At 40.5% G+C, this 18,748-nt stretch overlaps 1 protein-coding gene across 1 annotated transcript; it reads left to right on the forward strand.

Annotated features, from left to right (window-relative positions):
* The first annotated feature begins 376 nt into the window (after positions 1 to 376).
* LOC110460831 lies at positions 377 to 14,366 on the forward strand. The gene is made up of 4 exons (XM_021514006.1): positions 377 to 513; positions 4,576 to 4,857; positions 12,300 to 12,473; positions 13,093 to 14,366. The coding sequence occupies exons 2-4, from the start codon at positions 4,650 to 4,652 to the stop codon at positions 13,512 to 13,514; spliced, it is 804 nt and encodes a 267-aa protein (XP_021369681.1). The 5' UTR covers positions 377 to 513; positions 4,576 to 4,649; the 3' UTR covers positions 13,515 to 14,366.
* The last annotated feature ends 4,382 nt before the right edge of the window (positions 14,367 to 18,748 follow it).

Here is an 18,748-nt window from a genome sequence, read left to right on the forward strand (position 1 = left end):
ATATATATATATGTCTCTCATGTATTACTTACGACAATCAAGGACGTAACTTTACTTCCTTATCACAGGGGCTCGATTTCGAGATACCTACGGTTAATAATAAACCTACACGCCAGTAAATAACAGCAACACTTTTTTATCCGGTGTTTATACACATTCTAATACCTCAACAAAAATGAATGGTACCGAGGTATATTTTTTTAAAGTGTTGCTGTTATTAACTTGTGAATATAGGTTTATTATTAACCAAAAGCATTCCGAAGCCGAGCACCTGTGTTCCTGATACCTGGCCTGAAACGGGTTTTTATTTTTTTATTTAAACGACAAAGAAGACGCTATTTTTACGTACAGGGCGGACAAAGCACGATTCTCGAGTGACGTCAGGGCCTCAAGTAAAGCGCAAGTGTCGAGTCTTAAAACATCGAGAGAAGGGAGCACCTTGGTGAGAAAAGTGTTACACTGTTTTATCAAGTAATTCCTGAGGACCTATTGGTGAACTATTGGATCTATCAGGTAATACACGATGCCCCACTGCTGTAATACTGGATTTAACAAGTAATACACGTGGACACATTGGTGTAATACTGATTCATCAGGTAATATACGAGGACCTATTGATGTAATACTGGATTTATCAGGTAACACATGAGGACCCATTGGTGTAATACTGGATTTATCAGGTAATATACGAGGACCCATTGGTGTAATACTGGATTTAACAGGTAATATACGAGGACCCATTTGGTGTAATACTGGATTTATAAGGTAATACATGAGGACCCATTGGTGTAATACTGGATTTATAAGGTAATACATGAGGACCCATTGGTGTAATACTGGATTTATCAGGTAATATACGAGGACCCATTTGGTGTAATACTGGATTTATAAGGTAATACATGAGGACCCATTGGTGTAATACTGGATTTATCAGGTAATATACGAGGACCCATTGGTGAAATACTGGATTTATCAGGTAATATACGAGGACCCATTGGTGTAATACTTGATTTATCAGGTAATATTTGAGGACCCATTAGTGTAATGCCGGATTTATCATGTAATACTTGAGGACTACTTGGTGTAATACCGGATTTATCAGGTAATATTCATGGACCCATTGGTGTTATATCGGTAACCGTAGATGACCCATTGGTGTCATTCTGGATATATCAGGTAATACTTTAGGACCCATTGTTATAATACTGGACTGAGCAGACACTACATGATTGGTTTTAGCATGTAATACTTGAGGATCTATTGGTGTAATAACTGATTTATCAGGTAATACTTGAGAACCCATTGATGTAATACTGGATTTATCAGATAATACTCGAGGACCCATGAGTGTTATACAGGATTTATCTGGTACTACTACAGGAAATATTGGTTTAATAATGGATTTATCTGGTAATACTTAAGGACTCGTAGGTGTAAAGTCAAATTAACATGTACCACATTGTCGATATAGAAAGGACGAAAGAGCTCAGAGATGACACAAACTGTCATGACAACAGAATTTCGGGCACCACATATGGCACCCGTTATAATGTATCCTGTCAAAATCGTTTGTAGACATAACTTGTTACCTCTGGGATGTTGAATACTTCCCTTTAAGTAGTCATATGTCATCAGATGAAAATCACCAATCACTGACAGCAGGCGCGTTGTTATCAATTCGCTGGTATGCTGTCTCCCTGCCAAGGCCCTGCTATCTCCCTGCCAAGGCCTTGCTGTCTCCCTGTCAAGGCCCTGCTGTGTCCCTGTCACGGCCCTGCCGTCTCCCTGTCACGGACCTGCTGTCTCCCTGCAAAAGCCATACTGTCTGCCTGCCCTGCTAAATCCCTACCAAGGCCCTGCTGTACCCCTGCCAAGGCCCTGGTGTCTCCCTACCAAGGGCCTTCTGTCTCCCTACTAAGGCCATGCTGTTTCCCTGCCAAGGCCCCGCTGACTCCCTGCCAAGGCCATGCTGTCTTCCTGCCAAGGCCATACTGTTGGATTTATCAGGTAACACATGAGGACCCATTGGTGTAATAATGGATTTATCAGGTAACACATGAGGACCCATTGGTGTAATACTTGATTTATCAGGTAATATTCATGGACCCATTGGTGTTATACTGGATTTATAAGGTAATATACGAGGACCCATTGGTGTAATACTGGATTTATAAGGTAATATACGAGGACCCATTGGTGTAATAATGGATTTATCTGGTAATACTTAAGGACTCGTAGGTGTAAAGTCAAATTAACATGTACCACGTTGTCGATATAGAAAGGACGAAAGAGCTCAGAGATGACACAAACTGTCATGACAACAGAATTTCGGGCACCAGATATGGCACCCGTTATAATGTATCCCGTCAAAATCGTTTGTAGACATAACTTGTTACCTCTGGGATGTTGAATACTTCCCTTTAAGTAGTCATATGTCATCAGATGAAAGTCACCAATCACTGACAGCAGGCGCGTTGTTATCAATTCGCTGGTATGCTGGCTCCCTGCCAAGGCCTTGGTGTCTCCCTGTCAAGGACCTGCTGTCTCCCTGACACGGCCCTGCTGTCTCCCCGTCACGGCCCTGCTGTCTTCCTGTCATGGCCCTGCTGTTTCCCTGTCACGGCCCCGCTGTCTCCCTACCAAGGGCCTTCTGTCTCCCTACTAAGGCCATGTTGTCTCCCTGCCAAGGGCCTACTGTCTCCCTATCAAGGCCCTTCTGTATCCCTACTAAGGCCATGCTGCCTCCCTGCCATGGCCCTGCTGTTTCCCTGTCACGGCCCTGCTTTCTCCCTGCCAAGGCACTGTTGTCTCCCTACCAAGGTCCTTCTGTCTCCCTACTAAGGCCATGCTGTTTCCCTGCCAAGGCCCTACTGTCTTCCTGCCAAGGCCATGCCCTTGACCCAGTCCTAAATAAATCCACTCCTAACAAGGGCTAGCTACGCCCTTGGACAGTATTATAAGCAAAAATCGTTTCATCTAAAATTATTTCATGAACTATAAAAAATAATATTCGCTTGTTTTTTTGTTTGTTATAAACAGTATTAAAACAAAATCAGTGCGTATCCGCCTGGTTACTGAATGTAATGTAATGTTCTGTAAGAATGCATGTTTGAGAGAGGGTGATGTTTGACAGGGACTATGAAACTTATCTATAGACGATAGTTACAAATACTAAAATAATACCGACCAACATTACACTACCCTAATACTGACAGTCAATCATTGCATAACCCTACTTTTATTTCACGTTCGTGACAGTACATGAATGTCCTTTTAAGATTACCTTTATTGGCATTTTACCTGAATATGGTATAACATTCCAGCACTAAACAAAACCAGTATCGCCAAGATATCACCTTGTTTATTGATTAGTAGTTGGGAGTCCAGTACCACTGTTTGTCAACCAATACCACACACAAACAACTGCAGAGGAATGTTGATGTAAACGATTTTGTTATATAGCTGGTATAAGAGTAGGTAGTGTTGATTGCCGTCCAATAGACCGGTTATAGGGGTTCCAGAGCACAGAATTGTGGTCAAGCTGGGGTGACCAGCTACCGTCTGCCATTTTATACTCTGTTTACCTAACTGACATTCACGGGTCAAACCTCGGAGGCGCGTTAAGGATTACACAATATAACAAACGCCCAAATGTTTGTTCGTGATATTCAATTAAGCTCATGAAACGGTTACACATGGTGGTCGTTTCGGATTAATTTTGAAATGTCAAACTGACCAGCCATTGAATTCCCAGTGATTCGTCTACGAATGGGTTCGGGGGAGATCGGATGTGCTCTAATTATCAGACCGTGAAACACGTATCACTTCTTACAGTATCACGCATTCAAATAATACACGAATACTGTCTAACTTTAGTAACCAGAGACGTATATAATATATAAGTCTCTGGATAAACATAACCGTATGATTTGCATAGAAATCGTTTAGATAAAGTTGCAAAACGTGCCTTGGTTAATATTTCACAAGGGCACACACTGACATTAGCTGGTATGAAAATAAAACTTGTGATTACACATGTAGCGTTTTGTATATTATGTCACGGATGGTTGATCTCTGACCATATTCGGCTTCGTCACACGTAAACTTTAATCTATAATGTAATCGTATATGTATACCTAAATTACTCCTTAACTTAGGAATTTGAAATGTGAGTCGAACAATGTATCCAACCTGTGGTCATATGTCACTTGTACATAAACCATTTGGTGACAATTCCATTAAAAACTAGACAATTAAACATTCTTCTCTCAAATCTCATCGCCGAGTAAATAAAACATGCTGTAATTTCCTTATTGATGCACGGGCCGTCCGGCACGATCTCAATTGGGTGTGTATTTTTCTTAAATCAGCCGACCGCGACAGAGTGGGTAAATAATAGTGGTTTCACTTGAGTGATCTTGAATATGTAGTAAAACCCTCACTGGTTGACATTCTGATGGTCTATGCTATTGATGCGGTTATAAGTTCACACAGTGGTCCCTGCCGTTGTGTTTTCGTATACGGGTGGCCAGGCTAGCGTGACGCCGACTGAGTAAGCTGTCTTTCTGTTAATAGTTTGGGGAAGGACACGGGACAAGCTGGTAGGAGTCGTACACACGGGTGGACGATACTAACACCGGACAGGAAACATGGCTCGGGAGGAGACGAAATGGTTCGTACTACTTGTACTCCTGGTAGCATTTGTGTTGGCTCTTGTTGGATTTGCCACGCCCAGCTGGTACAAGGTGTCCACCAACTCCACAGCTATCCCAACAATCACTGCCGGATTTTTCGACGTGTGTGAGTCCAACACGTGTAGAAGATACCTCGACTATTTCAACTTATCCAAATATAGTGGTAAGTCGCTACCTGTTATTAGTTAATATGACTGCACGTGTCCTACGATCGTGATCATTACCAACCTGGCATTTATGTCTACTGTGCTGGTGGGTGATTTACTTACATAGGTATTATCACGGAATTAGATTAGTTATCCAAGTCAGTGGTATTATGTACGAGCGGTCCATTCTAAGTGTACGGTACATGGTGTATTCTTTTAACTTCGTTGTATATGTTTGCTGAAGTGTTTTGCAGAAAACACGGGAGCGCTTCTGTCGAAAGTATTGTGCTGTAAGTAAAGGTTATCGCTGATGTCTTCAGGGCGTATGTTTAAATGTTAAGTATTCTAATTAAAAGGAGTTCAATGTATGACACGGTGCTACTCCGTGATGACACAAAACCATTAAGGGCTCGCCCTATTGATCCGGTACGGTTGACTAGACAGAGTGATCGTCCTAACTAAATACAGGTCTCTGGCAGGTTTTTTTCACACATAGTCTGTAACCTTTGGTCTATGCATGTTTATTATTTTCTAGACACTGGCAGTTATTTTCTTGACCAGTCGAATGTTGTTCACTTTTTAACGTTGTAATATTCACAATGAAAACCAGCGAACAGGTTACAAATAATATACACTGCGATCTAATCAAGCATACACTCCATATAGAAGTGTTCTTTATATGTGTCGCATCCCCTCTTCATCAGACGCAATGGCGTCATAAATTGATTTATGAACCATGACAAAATGTCAAATATGATAAGGATTTTGAATTCCGTGGAAAGTAGGACTCTATAAAAATCCGCGGAAGGTAGGATATCAAACCCGTGACCCCTCTGTCGGGAGGCGAGTAACCGTATACCCGACAGACACTCTGCTGATCAGGTGTCGCATATTATCTTTTGTAATAGCCGAACTTAGTAGTATTTTTTTATAGATAAATAGGTCGTGACGGGCGATATTTTAGGGGAAGGGCTGGAATATAAGTTAGGCGTGTCCCTTAGTTTCAGTTTGTAACAAAGTCGGGATTGTCTTACATCCTACCCACAAGATACAAGAATGTATGAGTGTGTCATGATACACGCGGTTATTCCTGGATTATCCATCTAAGGTGTGACTGGGATATTAACCGGGTAGTTAACCCACGTAGCAGCATCAAACGTATTGACGTGACGGGGCCACAGTATCCGGGTGTGTTAGCACTTTACTCCAATATGGACTTCAATTATATTTATCATTATAAATAAATACTGTGTTATTGAATGAATCACATAGAAAGCAGAAACTCACGTGTTGTGTATACAGAAACCACATTCGACAACATACCGTAGAATTTGACGTACATCAGCCGTTAATAATTGTGAATGTAATCAAAAACAAATAAAACTGTCTTAAATAAAACGGAAACCAATTAAAAATCTAAATGTTTCCTAATCCTTGGATTACGACAGCTAATCTAGACACGAAGGGCTGTAGGTCAGGTAACCTAGACACGAAGGGCTGTAGGTCAGGTAACCTAGACACGAAAGGCTGTAGGTCAGGTAACCTAGACACGAAGGGCTGTAGGTCAGGTAACCTAGACACGAAGGGCTGTAGGTCAGGTAACCTAGACACGAAGGGCTGTAGGTCAGGTAACCTAGACACGAAGGGCTGTAGGTCAGGTAACCTAGACACGAAGGGCTGTAGGTCAGGTAACCTAGACACGAAGGGCTGTAGGTCAGGTAATCTAGACACGAAGGGCTGTAGGTCAGGTAACCTAGACACGAAGGGCTGTAGGTCAGGTAACCTAGACACGAAGGGCTGTAGGTCAGGTAACCTAGACACGAAGGGCTGTAGGTCAGGTAACCTAGACACGAAGGGCTGTAGGTCAGGTAACCTAGACACGAAGGGCTGTAGGTCAGGTAACCTAGACACGAAGGGCTGTAGGTCAGGTAACCTAGACACGAAGGGCTGTAGGTCAGGTAACCTAGACACGAAGGGCTGTAGGTCAGGTAACCTAGACACGAAGGGCTGTAGGTCAGGTAACCTAGACACGAAGGGCTGTAGGTCAGGTAACCTAGACACGAAGGGCTGTAGGTCAGGTAACCTAGACACGAAGGGCTGTAGGTCAGGTAACCTAGACACGAAGGGCTGTAGGTCAGGTAACCTAGACACGAAGGGCTGTAGGTCAGGTAACCTAGACACGAAGGGCTGTAGGTCAGGTAACCTAGACACGAAGGGCTGTAGGTCAGGTAACCTAGACACGAAGGGCTGTAGGTCAGGTAACCTAGACACGAAGGGCTGTAGGTCAGGTAACCTAGACACGAAGGGCTGTAGGTCAGGTAACCTAGACACGAAGGGCTGTAGGTCAGGTAACCTAGACACGAAGGGCTGTAGGTCAGGTAACCTAGACACGAAGGGCTGTAGGTCAGGTAACCTAGACACGAAGGGCTGTAGGTCAGGTAACCTAGACACGAAGGGCTGTAGGTCAGGTAACCTAGACACGAAGGGCTGTAGGTCAGGTAACCTAGACACGAAGGGCTGTAGGTCAGGTAACCTAGACACGAAGGGCTGTAGGTCAGGTAATCTAGACACGAAGGGCTGTAGGTCAGGTAACCTAGACACGAAGGGCTGTAGGTCAGGTAACCTAGACACGAAGGGCTGTAGGTCAGGTAACCTAGACACGAAGGGCTGTAGGTCAGGTAACCTAGACACGAAGGGCTGTAGGTCAGGTAACCTAGACACGAAGGGCTGTAGGTCAGGTAACCTAGACACGAAGGGCTGTAGGTCAGGTAACCTAGACACGAAGGGCTGTAGGTCAGGTAACCTAGACACGAAGGGCTGTAGGTCAGGTAATCTAGACACGAAGGGCTGTAGGTCAGGTAATCTAGACACGAAGGGCTGTAGGTCAGGTAACCTAGACACGAAGGGCTGTAGGTCAGGTGATCTAGACACGAAGGGCTGTAGGTCAGGTAACCTAGACACGAAGGGCTGTAGGTCAGGTGATCTAGACACGAAGGGCTGTAAGTCGGGTAATCTAGACACGAAGGGCTTGGTTTAGGATTGCTAATCGAAGGGCTGTTGTGTCTTTGGTTTAGAACAGCTAATCGGAGACACGAAGGGCTGTTGTGTCCGTGGTTTAGAACAGCTAATCTGAGACACGAAGGGTTGTTGTGTCCGTTGTTTAGCAAAGCTAATCTTAGACACGAGGGCCTGTTTTGTCCTTGGTTTAGAACAGCTATTCTCAGACACCAAGGGATATTGTGTCCGTGGTTTAGAACAGCTACTCTGAGACACGAAAGGCTGTTGTGTCCTTGGTTTAGAACAGCTAATCTGAGACACGAAGGGCTGTTGTGGCCGTGGTTTAGAACAGCTAATCTGTGACACGAAAGGCTGTTGTGTCCTTGGTTTAGAACAGCTAATCTGAGGCACGAAGGGCTGTTGTGTCCGTGGTTTAGAACAGCTAATCTAGACAGGAAGGGCTGTAGGTCAGGTGATCTAGACACGAAGGGCTGTAAGTCGGGTAATCTAGACACGAAGGGCTTGGTTTAGGATTGCTAATCGAAGGGCTGTTGTGTCTTTGGTTTAGAACAGCTAATCTGAGACACGAAAGGCTGTTGTGTCCGTGGTTTAGAACAGCTAATCTGAGACACGAAGGGCTGTTGTGTCCGTGGTTTAGAACAGCTAATCTGTGACACGAAGGGCTGTTCTGTCCGTTGTTTAGAACAGCTAATCTGATACACGAAGGGATGTTGTGCTATTCTGAGACACGATTTGGTGTTATGGCCTTGATTAAGGATAACTAATCTGGACAATATATTGATGATAACAACTATGTAATGTAATTGATGGTAGCACCTGTCTATCTTATATTAATATTGCATATAAGCAATGGTAGTGTGTTGATGGTTAGAACTATGCAAAGACTATATAACGATGGTAGCAACTCTGTAAGCGGTACAGGAATTTTAGGTACTGTTGACGGTAGGAGCTGTGCAATTATCATAATTAGACGGTAGAGTTAAGGAATTCTTACAAATAATTAGAAACCGGGTCGACATCAATAGATATATGGCCTACATGAAAGTTGAGGGGGTTCAACAATAGACGCTATTTATCAGACACGTATGTACTAACAAGACTAGCCCAATATTTGTACAATTGTACATTCTTCGGCCGTGTAACACGTTTCTGTACGAGTGGGTGTATGCTATAGACAGCTCACCGCTGAAGGCTGTATTTGTATGTAATTATAAGCCTTTCATAAAGTTTTTTTCACATTTTAGGTATTGTGAAATCTCTCGGCAGGTAAATGTGTGAATGTGTCTATGAATCGGAGGGCGTATGTATTTATACATAAGCAGCCGTCGGTCATCAGGTGTAAACAAGTCAACACACAGCTTCATTAAAGTTTTTGTTGTTTCGTTTATCCGATTAAGAACTTATGCCGTTAATCTCGTCACGATTACCTTCTTTAATGTTCATTTCAATTTTTACAAAATAAATTGGCAGTCACTACTCTTAGGTTGTGCCATAACTTGTGACGTAATACCACACACACACACACACACACAGTTAACAACAAAGAGGGTTAACCCAGAGTTAACAAAGAGGGTAAACCCGTCTGGTATCTACTTCATATATGAGCAAAGTGATATGATCTCCTGGGAACTGTACCTATGGCGACCCTGCGAAGACCTATACACCCCTGTCACCTAAATACTCGGCAAGTCAACCGGAACATGAAATTTTCTTCAAACATTCCACATAACAATGACAGGGCTATAGTGTCTCAACATTCCTTGTAACAATGTCAGGCACGGGGGTTAGGTGTGCACTTCAAGTTGACTTACACAGAACTCTCATAAGGTTTGAAATGCATCTTTTTAACATTTAGGGTATGCTACACAGTTCCGTTCAAACATATTCCATGATAAATGTTAACGTATGCACGATTCCTAGTACACGTGCGTAAACAGGGGCATCATGTTCATGCAAGATACTGTACATCACCGACATCTGAATCTATTTTGTAGACAATGGATGTCTGAATAAACTTCATCTACATTGTAACCAGTATGCGTCAAAATTAAGCGTCCGAATCTATATAGTGTAACCAATATGCGTCACAAACGTATACATCTATATGGTAACCAGTATGCGTCTAAAACGTATGAATCTATATTGTAACCAGTATGCGCCACAAACGTATGAGTCTATATTGTAACCAGTATGCGTCACAAACGTATGAATCTATATTGTAACCAGTATGCGTCACAAACGTATGAGTCTATATTGTAACCAGTATGCGTCTAAAACGTATGAGTCTATATAGTGTAACCAATATGCGTCACACACGTATACATCTATATTGTAACCTGTATGCGTCTAAAACGTATGAGTCTATATATTGTAACCAGTATGCGTCTGAAACGTATGAGTCTATATAGTGTAACCAATATGCGTCACAAACGTATGAATCTATAGTGTAACCAGTATGCGTCTAAAACGTATGAATCTATATATTGTAACCAGTATGCGTCTAAAACGTATGAGTCTATATATTGTAACCAGTATGCGTCACAAACGTATTATTCTATATAGTGTAACCAATATGCGTCACACACGTATACATCTATATTGTAACCTGTATGCGTCTAAAACGTATGAATCTATATTGTAACCAGTATGCGTCACAAACGTATGATTCTATATTGTAATCAGTATGCGTCTAAAACGTATGAATCTATATTGTAACCAGTATGCGTCACAAACGTATGAGTCTATATAGTGTAACCAGTATGCGTCACAAACGTATGAGTCTATATATTGTAACCAGTATGCGTCACAAACGTATGAGTCTATATAGTGTAACCAGTATGCGTCACAAACGTATGAATCTATATTGTAACCAGTATGCGTCACAAACGTATGAATCTATATTGTAACCAGTATGCATCACAAACGTATACATCTATATTGTAACCAGTATGCGTCTAAAACGTATGAATCTATATATTGTAACCAGTATGCGTCTAAAACGTATGAATCTATATTGTAACCAGTATGCGTCACAAACGTATTATTCTATATAGTGTAACCAATATGCGTCACACACGTATACATCTATATTGTAACCAATATGCGTCACAAACGTATGAGTCTATATAGTGTAACCAGTATGCGTCACAAACGTATGAATCTATATAGTGTAACCAATATGCGTCACAAACGTATGAATCTATATTGTAATCAGTAGGCGTCACAAGCGTATGCGTCTAACGTTTATCTAATTAATGTAATATGTTACCATTGTTTATCTAATTAATGTAATATGTTACCATTGTTTATCTAATTAATGTAATATGATACCATTGTTTGTCTCACAATCTGTATCTATGCTGTAACCAACGTGCAACAAACAACAGTATCTCGTCATAATTGTAAACAATAGTAAGATATCTCGGAATACTTTCATATACATTGGTAATCATATTTAGATGAAAACTTGGCGAACTTATTGCCTCTTCTTTTACCGTTGTAATTATCAACATGCAATGCGAATAAGTAAACAAAGTGATATATGAGCAAGTTATTTCGTAAGCACGCGTGTTTTGCTCCCACTAAGTTGCAGTGTAAGCTGACACTGGCAGTGTCGAAGCGTACATCACAGTTGTATCATTTAAATTTTCGTGTATACAGTAACCTCCCTTTAATTTCGTGTATACAGTAACCTCCCTTTAATTTCGTTTAGCACTGTTGGGCCAGAACACTTAGTTAAACTTTATTTGAATTTTACAACATTTCATGATACACAAAATATTCCATAAGGATTCAGAAAATCCATGCTTTATTCAGAACACTTGATTAGGTAGCTCAGTCGGTTAGAGCAGTATTAAAACAACTGGTAGTCCAAAGCTCGAATCTCGGTCTAGCACCGTTATTTTTTTTACACTCGGAATATAGATAAAGATTGTTGTCAAAGCTGTAGATAGTCATGCCGGGGAATTCTTGGTTAAAGGTTGTGGCAGTGGTACGGGAATCCTTAAATGTTATTGGTAGGGATATCAGGGGTTGTTTGTGACAGAGGAGGGAGTTAGTGTACCCGGGGATACAATAAGCGGTGTGCTGCATCCAAAGTTACAATATTGCAGCGCTTAGATTTGACAGACACATGTCGGTATGTGTACAAATATAAAAATTGCTTCAAACTGCACAGTATTACAAATAAGTTATCGACAAAAAAATACGTTGTTCAAGGAAGAACATGAAGGCTCAGATATTACACTGCTGACATTTTGTAAATAAATATTAATGGCGATGATTTTGTTTTCAAACATTGATAAGTGTCAACGTCTAGTTTGCTGAGAAGAAAAATGACTGTACATGTAAGAATGAAACATTTAGGTACATACTGCTACCTCAAAGCCATATCAATGGAGGCATTAAAAATATCTAAGGAATGCTGTTTTTCTTTTTACAGATGACCTCATTGGCTGTATCGTTTTCTGTGTTTTCGGAATCTTTTTCATCGGTCTTGCCCTGCTCTTCACCTTCTGTTCCGTCTGCCGCTGTGACGACTTGCAGGGAGAATGCGGGGGGTGTCGTACCGACAGGAGGCGCTACCTGTATGTAGCATGGTTCACTTTGATTGGAGGTAAAAAAAAAAAAAGACCTTTTGTCGCGTCACTGGTACATGTTCAAGTTCTTTATTACCTTGGGTCTTATGACCTATCGGTTTCATAAGTGAGATGTATCTACAATATCTACAGACAATACAATACAATGCAATACATACAATACAATACCAGTAATGTACAAACAGTATGGAGAGTGTAACAAACTAAGTTAATTGGTTTCTTCTTACATTTGCCGCTTTTATATATTTTGTGTTATTTACATTAAATAGATTTATCATTTAAAACATACTTGGGTTTTTTACATAGTACTTTTTCAAAAATTTAACACGCAAATCCGAATAACATGGACATTTCAACATAAAATGAAACTCATCTTCAACATCATTTAAATCACATACAGTACACACTCTAAGACTACGCTCAATATTTTGATATCTACCTTTTTCTATATTTAGATTATGAGCAGATAACCTAATTTTTGTAGTTGTTATTAAATGCAGTTGATTAAGACAATTCATGAGACGGAACTGGCATACAAAACATTATTTGGTAAAACTATATGATGTTGAAAAGAAATGAGAAAATATTTTCCAAAATTTTGCTCTATTACTTACTGATGTTACGGTTCCTTTATAGGTCTATTGCTGATCGCGTCAGTGATATGGTTCTACGTCAGTCAGATCCGTAACGCGGGAGGCCTATACGGAATTAATAACTCAATCAGCAACAAGGCCGACTACTCGCTGGCATTAGTTGCCGCCGCCGGGGGTGTTGCTATCGTCCTTGCTGTCATCATTTTCCTCATCCGTCTACAAATGTACGATTACGACGACGATGAGGAATATGAACGCCGCCCCCGTAAAAGAGCTCCCCAGCCTGTGATGTACATGCAAGAGCCTCCCAGAATGCCTCGCGCAGAGCCACCGCCGTACGTTGTGGCGCCCCCTAGCTCCTACAGGTACTCGTACAAGGGGGAGCCGACATACGCGGAGTACGGCAGCAGCAGGCGACCAGCTTACCACGAGAAGAAGAAATACATTACTTACGGCGAGTATTAGATTGCTGATACGTACATGAAATGAGGTGAGACAGAACAGCACGTGACACGGTACTTGTAACAGGACGCTTTGAAAGATAACAATTTTCGACTTCAAAATTATTAAACATTTGAATTATAACGACCTTTAACAAATCAGAAGGATCGTTCGTTTATTATGATACGTATGTACGTCAGTATACGAACATTTCTTGGTCGTCTTTTGATGTGATGGAAAAAGCAGGGTTTGAAGTTCCGCAGCTCAACGCCAAGTACCTATGGCGTTCTATGGGAGAAATTATGGGGAGTCGCAAAACAGTTTGTACGGAGTGTATCATAACACCAGTAAGGATGTGTGTTGGGAGACCCGTATCTGGTGTATCGTTACACTTATATCGGGTATATCGTAACACTAGTCTTTGGTGTATCTTACAGTGTATTGGGTGTAGCATAACACCGGTATCGGGTGTATTGCTTCACCTATATTTGGTGTATCGCGCACCAAAATCGGGTGTATCATTACACTTCCTACATATATAAAGGAGTATAATAACTAGTGTCTTCAAACACATGATTATCCACGTGACTGAATCACTTATCACGTGAGGTGACTAGTATGATCAGGGAGAACAGAGAACATTGAATGATAATCAAAACATCTTTACATAGTTACAGAATCATCTGCCATTTAAACATTCATCTACTTGACTATTACTAATATGTATTCAATACTATTCATATGTTTCTAATATACATTTTTTTTTATATATATATACATTGTAAATGTGCATGATAATTAAGAAGCATAACTTACATTTTATCATTTATATTTTCTTTCGTACCACCAGAATTCATTAAACAACTTAAAAGAAAAGTGTTTGTCCTCGTTTGATTTTCTTTTGATCAAAATACCGTACACACGTTTAGTAACTAAACTGTTGCTAAAATGTAGAATGTCTTTTTACAAATACGTTTTAGGGATATAGATGGTTCAATTCTGAGCGAATTCTGGGAACATCCCTCCCTCTTTCTTTCACAGTACGAATTGTGTAGACATACTATCGACATGATTTGTTTAATATTTGTACTTTCATATTATGTTTCAACCTCAGAAAAAATATCCGCCCTCCTTTCAGTAGCATTTATAGTTCCCAAACACCGAGAAAGGAGAAACAAATCTCTGTCCGGTCTTCACTAGGCTATGTAATCGTGTATACCATATATCTATCTATAGACTTGGTTAACGATTAGCTTTGCTCGACCGAGTTTATACTATTTCAGGACTACATTTCCGAGAAAAAAGGGCACACTCCCTCTAACTCGAGCACAAATATAAACGTCCCGCTCTGCTCGACAGCTATAATATTTCCCCTAGACAGAACATTTCCCTTGCTCCGCTCGACAGAGCGTGAAATAGCCGAGTTAAAACTACCGAACATCTTGCTATGCGCTCGACGGTGTCTTGAAATAGTTAGGTACTCTTGACTCCAGCAGAATAAAACTAGTGTCGTATCGGAAACAGAATATTTGCCTCACTGCCGTCAGGAAAGAGTTTGAAATAGCTCGGCCAAACCTTCAGGTGTTGGCTGAAATTAGAATCCCAAACTCAGAAAATCTTTACCTCGATAACACACAAGTTTTACCTGACTTGTGTAACTGTTTTAGTTACTAAATCGTTTGGAAAGGATATGGAACTATTGGTTCCGCAGTCGTTTTTAGTGTTGACTTTAAATAAAAATATGGATTCATGCATTCAATATTAACAAGCCATGAACCAGTTACACCCCCGAACACACAAGGACAAAGTACACCAAACTATCAACACTTGATGACAGTCTACACCACAGCGTCAATACGTGGACAAAATGTATCAAAGTGTCGAAACGGGAGGACAAAATATACCACAGCGTCAACATTAAAAGACAAAATATACCACAGCGTCAATATTAAAGGACAAAATATACCAAAGCGTCAATATTAAAGGACAACATATACCACAGCGTCAATCTTAAAGGACAAAATATACCACAGCGTCAACATTAAAAGACAAAATATACCACAGCGTCAACATTAAAGGACAAAATATACCACAGCGTCAACATTAAAGGACACAATATACCACAGCGTCAAAGTATATCGCAGTGTCAACACAAGAGGACCAAATATACTGCAGCATCAATACACGTGAACAAAATAACCACAGTGTCAACATACAAAAACAAAAATACCATGTATAAAAGTGTCTACACATGATGACATACTGTGAAAACCGTTAAAACAAAGGCACAAAATATACCACAAAGATCAATACACAAAAACAAAATATACCACAGCGCCAATGCAAAAGGACAGGATTTCACAACGGTATACGAAAGTACATCACATTGGCGAAGGCAAAGGGACGCACTGTACAGATGTGGAACTTTTTATTTGACGTTTAACAGCATTTGTTTAAATGGTATGGATAACAAAAACACAAATCATTGTAATATAACATCAAACATAATTTTAGTATGTACGAAATCACAATCAGACAATCGATCACGTTCATGTTAAGAAAAAAAGTGCTTTGCCTTCTCTCGGCTGTCGAACATTATTGAGAAATAACAGCTTGGCTTTCGTGGATGACTGCAAAACGCAATAATCCTGGTATAAAATGTGGAGGATTTGATAACAGGCCTGTCCGACTGTAATCCCGTACAGCTGAATGAGAACGTCCTGCAACGGTTATGGATACTTTAGCATGGCAACGAAATCAGGATAACCTCCCTTCTCCTGATAAAACTGGTGGAAGTATGACAAAAGATCGCAAACAGACAAATAGGAGTAAGTTTAAACATATTTCATTGTACAAATATACAAATGGATTGGAAAACAAGTTATTACAACTTAATAAAGTCCTCTTCTCAATAGATATGGAACAAAATAATGTATATATGTTTTTTGGGAGAGAGAGAAAGATAGGGGGGAGAAGGAAAGGGTGTGTGTGTGGGGGGGGGGGGGGGCTGATGGAATCCTTTTATACCGCTTTATCACAACCTAGGCCGTAGGTCGTCTCAAAGCGGTTCACAAATTATTATCCGTGGTTATAAGGCCTTTGCAACCAGCCAATATCTTTCTCAACTCCCTGGAGGGCACTCAACCAGAACTGCCATTTCGGCGGTAACAGCTTGCATTCAACAATTCTAGCGCTGCTCAACCACGTAATCATTTACAGCTGAGTTGACTAGCAGATACAAAGATACAACACAGTGCCGTGTCGTGACTCGAACACGCAACGCTTCGGTCACGAGCCCGGCTTCCTACCACTAGATAACCGTGCCTCCTGTAGCCCGGCGCCCTACCTCTAGACTACCGTGCCTCCTGTAGCCCGGCTTCCTACCACTAGACTACCGTGCCTCCTGTAGCCCGGCGTCCTACCACTAGATTACCGTGCCTCCTGTAGCCCGGCGTCCTACCACTAGACTACCGTGCCTCCTGTAGCCCGGCGCCCTACCACTAGACTACTGTGCCTCCTGTACCCCGGCTTCCTACCACTAGACTACCGTGCCTCCTGTACCCCGGCTTCCTACCACTAGACTACTGTGCCTCCTGTACCCCGGCTTCCTACCACTAGACTACCGTGCCTCCTGTACCCCGGCTTCCTACCACTAGACTACCGTGCCTCCTGTACCCCGGCTTCCTACCACTAGACTACCGTGCCTCCTGTAGCCCGGCGTCCTACCACTAGATTACCGTGCCTCCTGCAAAAGAAAACGTGTAAACTATGAAATATTCCGCATTTTAATAAATAATAAATTATAAATTATACAAATTTCATGACATGCATCCTGGTAGAGTAATTTCAAGATGAACAGAATCAAGTTAACAAAGAAATTAGGCAAAATGAAATGCTATTTCATAAACACATATAACAACTTACACGTAAATAAAAATAGAAAAATAATTATTGCTATCAAAACCTATTGCTGGATTTGATGTAATGATGCACATGTCTAAAGATACTTAGGTTGTTTTCTACCGAAATTTGACAAACAAAAGCAGTTCTTCATTAAAATCAACATGCAAGGCATTCAAATTTTGGTGCACGATGTGTCTTTCGTTGTTAAAAAGTAAGCACTCACAAAAAAAGTGAAAGGCATTTTCACAGGGATGGCCACAATAACAAACTGGACTATCAACCATATTTACTCTATAAAGATCATATTTAGTTGGACTACACTGATGTCTAAGTTTAATGTGCAAAATGTTCAATTTACGTTCACCGAAACCTTAGGAGATTCGTCATTGTTTCTGAGGGTGTAACGGTTATTTTCTCTATAATCATCATTGTTTCTGAGGGTGTAACAGTTATTTTCTCTATAATCGTCATTGTTTCTGAGGGTGTAACAGTTATTTTCTCTATAATCGTCATTGTTTCTGAGGGTGTAACAGTTATTTTCTCTATAATCGTCATTGTTTCTGAGGGTGTAACAGTTATTTTCTCTATAATCGTCATTGTTTCTGAGGGTGTAACAGTTATTTTCTCTATAATCGTCATTGTTTCTGAGGGTGTAACAGTTATTTTCTCTATAATCGTCATTGTTTCTGAGGGTGTAACAGTTATTTTCTCTATAATCGTCATTGTTTCTGAGGGTGTAACAGTTATTTTCTCTATAATCGTCATTGTTTCTGAGGGTGTAACAGTTATTTTCTCTATAATCGTCATTGTTTCTGAGGGTGTAACAGTTATTTTCTCTATAATCGTCATTGTTCCTGAGGGTGTAACGGTTATTTTCTGCAACAGAAGATGGCAATAGAGAATTTAAGTAGTCCGGAGCTAATTTGTTGTTCATTTTATACAAAAGTTGGAGTTTTCTGCGTTTTCTTCTACTCGAAAGAGTTTCTAGACCAGTTTCAAAAAATAAGTCTTCATTTCGGGCATATGAAGGAAGTCCAGTTATAATACGAGAAGCTTCTCTTTGGGCTTTCTCTAACATTTCTGTTTCATAAGTTGTGCAACCATCCCACAATTCACAATCATATTCTAAAACTGGTGAAATAAATGATCTATAAATCTTAAAAATATTATCTCGATTTAATAAGTATTTTAGTATACGTAAGACGTTGACTTTTTTCATAACTGAAGTACTAATTGTTTATGATGATCAGTAAAATTTAAAAATTCGCCATTAAATTCCAATTGTAAATCTTCATCAATTTCAACCAAGTTTGAAACAAAATATACCTATTTTTTCTGGATTGAATGATACTTAC

This window comes from Mizuhopecten yessoensis, unplaced genomic scaffold (assembly GCF_002113885.1).
Source record: "Mizuhopecten yessoensis strain PY_sf001 unplaced genomic scaffold, ASM211388v2 scaffold10485, whole genome shotgun sequence".
Taxonomy (NCBI): Eukaryota; Metazoa; Mollusca; class Bivalvia; order Pectinida; family Pectinidae; genus Mizuhopecten; species Mizuhopecten yessoensis.